We start from the raw sequence: 8077 nt of genomic DNA on the forward strand, positions 1-8077 counted from the left end.
TCCCCTGTCACTCGCCTGTCTTTCAGATCCCGTCCTTCCACATTGAATCCTGTTCATAATTAACGTCTATATAATTGTCCTCCTCCGTCTCCTCCAGGTACGGCCACGGCTTTGAGATGTTCTGTCTTGCTTCAGACAGCGCCAGGGAGGTGGTGGCATCTGCATGCAAGGTCAGTTTAATAAAGGCTGAGGCCAGTGACCACATACCCCCCCCCCCAACCAACCCTCAGCAAAGGCTTTTAGATCAGAGAGGAGAGAGCATCATGACATATTTACTCTGCATACTCATATGCTCACGCACACACATACACATACACACACAAAGCAGTACGAGTGCAGGAGGAAAAGGCAAAAGGGGAGATAAGAAAGTATATAAAACAAGGAGAAATGAGTGCATAACCCCCAAAAATGTAAAGACAAACATACCAAATTAAAGTTTTAAAAAACTTAAAAAAAATGTTTTTACTTGTAGATAAATTAATTAAAACCATCTTTCCAGGCATCTAAAGCCGAGCATGCAGCAGTTCTGCTGTGGAGTACAGCTACATGGCGTCAGCTGCAGACGCTGCCATGCCACACCCTCACCGTCACCCAGATGGCCTTCTCCCCTGATGCACAACTCCTACTGGCTGTTTCCCGGGATCGCACCTGGTCTTTATGGAGACGCAACCTTTCCACACCTGAAAGTCCAGGTGAGAAGGGGCAAGGAGTTGTTGCTAATAAGGGGGTCCACCTTATAGGAATCTATCATTCATTTTGCTGTCACAGCTTGGGATGACTTCTTCATGGTACTTTTCAAACAAATGTAGCTTGATTTAAAATGTTTTTGAATAAATTTCAAGACAAAGAGACAATTTTGAAGCCTTACTGGCAGAAAACACCAGCTCCTCTAAGACAAATTCATTCAAATAAGGTAAACCCATGGGACAGATTTGTTCCAAATCAAATTCCAAGTCAAGCTGGCCTGATAAGAAGGACTCCCCTAATTAATACTGAGAAGAGCCAAACAAGTGATGCGTTGACTGAAAATAGTCCGAAAGGAGCTAATAAAGGAGGATTATTTATTAAATGAAACCATGTTTTCTCTGCATATTTGAATTTAAAATACAATTACAATTTCACTTACTTTCCCCATAACTTTTTAATGTCTTTATTGCGTATAATACTTTGGTTAGTCGGTGCAGCAAAGCGTTGACATGGGGTATGAAGACTTTCAGATGGACACTTAACACACAGGAGGGCTTATGATGGTTTCTGCGTACGTATTCAACCTCATTTACTGCCAGTGGGCCTGTCAGTATAGCAAAGTTGCAACAGATTGCAATAGCTCATCAAATCTGTGCAATTCATATCTGCATCAAGATGAAGAAGGAAACTATTAACGCTTTATATACATCTCTAGAGCTGTTCAACCCTTGTTTAAGGGAATAAAATCATAATGGAAGTGTAGTGACGTGTTCTCAATCTAAAAGCCTCCTTTGTAGGATTACTCCTTTAGTCTGTTTTGCTTGACCTTCGACCTCTTTCAGTCTAAATTCAGTGGTGGTGATATAAATGGTTGGAGGAACAGAGTTGTTTCTGGAAGGTTGCTTCTGTCAGTATGCACATGGTCTGAGAAGTTTAGTGAATCCTTTCTCGAGCCAAACCCTAGGCTCCTTTGGAACTCGCTTTCTCATATTTAAGCCTACTGTTTGCAATCGATTTGTACATAAAGTAGCCCACTTTTTTTTTTTCTTCTTCTTTGTCTGTGGTGGCAAAAATAATCTCATCATCATTGTCTGCACAAAATTTTGCTATTATATATTTTCTCTGATGTAGTTCTTCTACCTAGATCAGATGTTTTGTCCTGCTCCAGTTTCTAATTCAACCATTTTCTTATTATCAAAGTATTAATCCCATTTCATATCAATATTTCTTATTGTTGATTTCAATTCAACATTTTGATTAGAGATGTCACAAAAATACAATTACCCTTTTTAGAAATTAAAACACATGTAGCAGAATATCAGCACAGAGTAAAATGTAAGCATTAAAAAAAAAAAAGAAAGAAAACAAACAATATAATAGATGGTGGGTAAATCCTTTCCAATGATAAATAATAAAACTATTCCTGCTCTGAACATGCATGTGATCAATCACGTGATCACTTGAGAGCTGCTCTTATAGGAACAGTGTGTAGGATTTAGGGAGTACCGTAATTTTTCTACAGTAGACCAGAATGGACAAATCAAACACTGGCTCTAGCGAGAGCCTATTGCATTTTTACATTATCTGAAGGCTGAAGTAAAATCCTACACACTGCTCCTTTTAAGGTTACTCATAAACTTTGCAAGTTCCTTCTTTAGAGCACTCCTAAGTGTAATTCTTAGAGGTTTGAGCAATATGGGCCCAGAGATCAGGAAGCAGATGTGAGCAACAGTATTCGCATTAAAAAATGTTTCTTATTCACTTTCATTATATAGAAACAGTCATCAACCTCCTACAAAAACAAACAAACACCGATATTAGATTAGTACTGCTGTTGGCCCATGTCCTGAGTCGGTGGAGAAAAATCTGTGCATCTCCACTTTCCATTCACGCCCTGCAGGGCCCCTGTTGTAAACAATAGCCTGCTCCTGTAGAGTTTGTTTATATGAGAGAATCTCGGCACCGTTACTCAGACAAATAACCCAATCCTGAATCCAAGGTGAGCAGAACACGACATATAAGCCCAGAGGATTACCTCCTACCTGCACCTGGTAACGCATCTTACAGCTGTTGTGGCAGCTCAGGATGGTCTTAATAGGCACTGACAGAGGCTAAGCAGTGCTGCACTTTCCTGTTTGCCTGTATAGCAGACTGCACAGAGGCAGGGATGGTGTTTGTGAGAGAGGAAGGGAGGGATTGGAGGATAGGGGGCCCCGTCTGTTCTGGTTGGCTGCTGAATCACTCAAGGTGATTGTGAGGAACACACACACACACACAGGATGTCACAGGCCAGACCAGGGAAGGTTAAACGAAGTTATAGCTGATCAAACAAACTGACTACCTCCATTCTCACCTCTTCAGTGTCTCCTCTTTTCCTCTCACCTGTTTTGTTGAACTACGTCCTTCCTTCTTCTTCCTCCTCCCTCTTGCTCTCCCTCGACGGTCAAGCACCCAGACTCTGTGACCTTCCTCTTTTCCCCTTTCTACTTTTTTGTACAGCTTTCTGTGTAGCCTTTCCATGCGCTGCTCCCTTATCTTCTTGCTGTATTTTGCTTATTGTGCCTCAACTAAATACTGCTCATTTTTATTCTACTTTGTCCGTCTCCGGTCTCCATCTCTGTGAGGGAGGACTGAACAGCCCATCCTGCCCTTCGCGGTCCTCAAATGAGAGTATTAATGGAAAAACACCTGTGTGTCCCAAACAACACTCCCATAAATATGTGTGCATTTTGTGGAGAGAGTGTTGTTAGCACATAGACACGACATGGTGGTCAACCCAGACTTTAGTGGCGACACTGAGGTTTTACGGCTGTGTGTACATGCCAGTTTGGTTATGTGTGTGTGTGTCTATGAGTGCCAGTGGAGAGCAGCAGACACGCAGACAGGTGGCTGCCCCCAGCATACAAACAAGCTCTCTGGGGAAAACCAATCTGGGGTCTGAAATGACTTAGGCTGGTGAAATAGACAGCAGCAGGCCATAAACCAAAGCTGACTGGAATGGAGCGCAGGAATGAGGTTCTCTGTCTTTTGGTTGTTTATTTGTCGTCGGGAGAGCCTTTGGTGCTACGGAGCAGTAAGGTAGGGATCTAGACATGCTTATATCAAGCTACAATAATTATGACACAAAGTTTGACTACCAGCTCATCGGTCATCAAAAAACAAAGTGTGACAGCAGATCTGTAGTGTTGGGATTGTTAATTTCATTTTGAATGATCTCTGTACTTGTTTGCTTATGTCCATGCAGAGCCCCGGTTCTCGCTGTATGCAAATACTGGGAAGGACACAGCCATACACAGCCGAATCATCTGGTCATGTGACTGGAGCCCAGACAGTAAATACTTTGTGACATCCAGTCGGGACAAGAAGGTAAGTCTTTCCTTTTAAGGTGATGGTTGCATATCGAGGTAGAAATTTAATCAATGCATTTTGTAGTGAGCATCGATTTCTGCTTGTGCATCCAGGTGATAGTGTGGGGGCCGTGCAGATTAGAGGACTCTGGAGACTCTGTGCTTCCTCCTGAGATTAAACCATGTTCTTCCATCTTGGATGTGGGAGATTCTGCTACTGCTGTGGCTTTCTGCCCCGTTCTCTGCTCTGATGACAGGTACGCACGCACACACACGCACACACACACACACACACACACACACACACACACACACACACACACTTATTATGGTTTTGGGTTCTCTGTCAAACGTCCACTTGGATGAACTGATTTAGTATTTGGTGGTCAAAGGCCGAAGGTTGGTGTGTCTAATAGGATAAAACAATGAAGTTATAACATTTTGGACGGACATGGATGTAAACTGCAACTTGACTGGTTGGCCTGGAAATTAAATTCGACCACAAGGCGCTAATTCTAGTTTATGACATACTATAGGCTACTGACTTTTAATGACTATTTTAAACCGACAATAATGGAAACTGCATTTTGACTTTTACTTGTATTTAATTTGAGAAGAATTACAATGAGCCAGAATTAATTTTAGGGCAGAGTCAATAGCAGACTTTTTGTACAATAAGGGTTGAGGAAATGCTACTTAATTGCTAAAATGGCTCACAGCAATTAAAGACATTCATTTTCTCTGCAAGCAGAGACAAAGCACTCTTTTTGTTTTGGTCATAGAATAGTTTACTTTAACAACTTCACTCAAAGACTGTCAACTGTTTCAATGTAAAGTTACTAGTAGTTATTTTAAGACACAATGACGTACAGAAGAGGTTACCTGCTATGACTCTGCACAATCTAATTGTAAGCAGGGCACTATGGAAATAATGAGCCTACAAATCGATACTGAATATATCACTTTGTAGACATAATGCAGAAGCCTGACTTAGACATCAGATTTGATAATTCATATTAGAAACTACTAATGCACCAATATCACCTTTGGTCAGCCATTGTGGGCTGCTTAATTGTATTGATATAAATACAGATTAAGTAGTAGTAGTATAGAGAGAGTCTTCCTTTAAAGCCCCTGATGAAACTTTTGAATCCTGTGGAATTTAATTTGGTGAAAGTCAAAGATATGCTGATTTTCAATTTTGTTTCTAGGCCATTGCCTCAGGGTTTGAGTTGAGTTTGTCTGTGTGTGTATGTTTTGTGCCCTTCCACAGCTACTTGCTTGCAGTGGGCCTGGACAGCGGCAGGATCTTGCTGTACAGATGGAGCCCTGGCCAGGAGCCTGCCGGAGGACAAGACTGGAGAAGTTGTGGCGAAACGGACAATTCGTATCCTTACAAGAATCTCACACACAGTTCATCTAAAGCACATGCAACTTTGAAAGGCTACCAATGGCTCCTGGTAGTGGATTTTAATAGTATATTGTGTGACTGTTACAGTAGTGTGGCTTCAGTTTGATGACAGAAGCCCTCTGTTATGTATTATTGAGAAAAAAAAGGCAGCAGACCTTTTAGCTGGGCAGCAGCCAGGGGCAGGCATCGCTGGTACTTGTGTGTATTTAAGTGTGCGTTGTTTCCCACATGGGTGTGTGAGTCATCTTCTGTAGAGCTCAGGAAGTGAATTGAAGGCAGGTATCTTGTTAAGTCTCTGTATGAGAAGGCCTCTGTTCCTCAGGCTTCAGCTGCTCACAACCATACTTTTGTAGCTCACAAGTTCAGGTGACAGAAATTTGGGATTGTCTCTACTTTTTATGAGTTTAAGAAGGAGAGCGATGTAGTATGAGTTGTATGCATTTGTCTAATGGTCTGTCATCCAGAGTATCCTGTTGTTTCCCTTCATCACACGTACTTTTGCAGACAGAGCCACGCTTTGACGATCAAGAGGCTCCGCTGGAGGCCCAGGCCCGGCCGAGTAGGTCACGAGAACAACAAGCTGGATGGACAGACTGATGGAAAGGGTGAAGTTGAGGAGAAGAACTCCTGGGTCCAGCTTGCCAGCGCCAGCGCCGACCACTCTGTCAAAATCTTTAACATCAACAAACGGGCTCTTTAGCACCAACAACAGTGACACTATTATGTCTCTCTCACACACAGAGAGACACTTGGACTAAGGGCCAAAGGCCTGAGTGTGGCACAAAGGCCACAGCTGCTTGCTGGCAAGCCATTCAATCCCTGTGACAGCCAGTTAAGTCATGGGTCAGTCGCAGGACAAACCCACAGCACACATGCCCTGCAGTCTGTCTGCACACAGCTGAACAGATTTGATGGGTGGAAGCAAGATGGTGAAAACACCATGACCCTAGGGTTTTATGTTGACACTTCAAAGTGTTTCAGATTCAGAGAAGATGACACTCCTGGATATACATACAGATTGCATATTTAGACTAGTTATCCAAGTTAACATTTCTACGGTGAACGGGTGCTTTTCAGTGACCAATCGAAGAAGTTAATCACACAGATTATGGTTTGTATTTGTGTGTTGTTATTGTTAATTAAAACATTTTATATCCAAAATTTAAAAAGAGTCTTTGGTCTCCCAGCTAAGTTCTAGTGATTGTAAAATCACAAAACTCTAAAATACAAGATGGTATAAGATCACAAAACAATAATGATGTGTAGCAGAGCCATTAATTAAAGGGCTACATATGTAACTTTTTTTTTATGTTAATTAGTCATTTCACAAGTCATGTTGCTGTATTTCAGATTGGGTCTTCCAGTTTCACTATCAACAATGGAATTAAAAACGCATGACTTGGACTGATGAATAACAAATGTTACATTTCCAGAGATGGCTTTCATAATGCATTAAAAAGAATAGGAACCAGCAGGGCATGTAAAATTCATTAAAAGATTGGAAACTAGAACAGTAGTTTTACATTTTTGAGGGTTGTTACTCCGGTATATGATCACCAGTTGTATGTCTACTGGTTGTGACCAGCTCAACCTAAGAGAAATGATCCCGTAATTCACATGGAAAACATATAGTTCGGTACAGGCAGGACTTTTAACATTGCAGTAGATTAGGATCAATCAATCAATGAAGGACTGTCCAGTTATTGAACAAAGCAGCTTACAAAAATGTACAAGCAGGTACACCTGCTTTTGGAGACTTAGCAGAATTCTCAAGGACAGAGGAAGACCATGTCTTGGATTTACTATGGGCTCAGCTGAGTGTGCCATCATTATGTCAGCCATAAATTCACCTGCAGGAGATTGTAACTACAGCCCATAACTCTCTCTAATCACGTATCCTGGTATGTATGGAGACATCAGTCAACCCATACCGCGCACACTCTGAGAAATGGCTGTTTTCCAAATGGTGAAATGAGGTTCTGGGACATATGGCCATACATCAAGGGGTTTTCAATATCATATATAACATAATATAATTATTGAATCATTATTAGTGATATTTCAATTTAAATATGAGTAATCATCTTGCTGGAGATTTTCATCAACACATTTGTGTGAGGAACTCACTAGCCTCATTGCTCTGACTAGCATGCTAATACATAGGACATATCCTTTCTCAAACGTCCTGTTCAATGTGCCCTTGACCACTTCTCTGGAAGAGGTTATATTGCCTTAATGTGATACTGAGGAGGGATTAGAAGCCACATCTGAAAATCCTTGAATGCTGCAGATTAATGGGGAAAATGTTAACCAGTGGCACAGGCAATAAACCAATCAAGTCAAGTTACTGACACAAGGGTATACTGGAGATGAATGTGTTGTTATGCTTTTGTATCAATGTTAGTTTTATTAGGGCAAATAGTCAGCTTTTATTTGAAATTACCAGCTCTTTTATTTTCTAGTATTCAAATTGTGACATTTCGGCCTTGGTGAGATAGATAATGAAGAATGTGTGTCAGAAATGCGTTTTTAACAAAAAGATTGCTATTATTCGTGTGCTGTTAGTATGCGTGTCTCCGTGTGTGCACTGTTTGCCTTCCTGTAGTTTATCAATGAGTCATACGTCAGTGTT

The 8077-nt window shown here is 41.3% G+C and overlaps 1 protein-coding gene across 1 annotated transcript in view; it reads left to right on the forward strand.

Annotated features, from left to right (window-relative positions):
• The window catches only part of elp2 (elongator acetyltransferase complex subunit 2), a 28082-nt gene extending 21126 nt beyond the window's left edge, over positions 1-6956 (forward strand). Inside the window, exons 17-22 of the mRNA XM_054605850.1 lie at positions 98-170; positions 500-692; positions 3932-4053; positions 4149-4291; positions 5308-5421; positions 5950-6956. Coding sequence (XP_054461825.1) covers positions 98-170; positions 500-692; positions 3932-4053; positions 4149-4291; positions 5308-5421; positions 5950-6145 — 841 coding nt within the window. The 3' untranslated portion in view covers positions 6146-6956. The remainder of the gene's footprint in view (positions 1-97; positions 171-499; positions 693-3931; positions 4054-4148; positions 4292-5307; positions 5422-5949) is intronic.
• The last annotated feature ends 1121 nt before the right edge of the window (positions 6957-8077 follow it).

Source organism: Anoplopoma fimbria, chromosome 10 (assembly GCF_027596085.1).
Source record: "Anoplopoma fimbria isolate UVic2021 breed Golden Eagle Sablefish chromosome 10, Afim_UVic_2022, whole genome shotgun sequence".
Lineage (NCBI taxonomy): Eukaryota > Metazoa > Chordata > Actinopteri > Perciformes > Anoplopomatidae > Anoplopoma > Anoplopoma fimbria.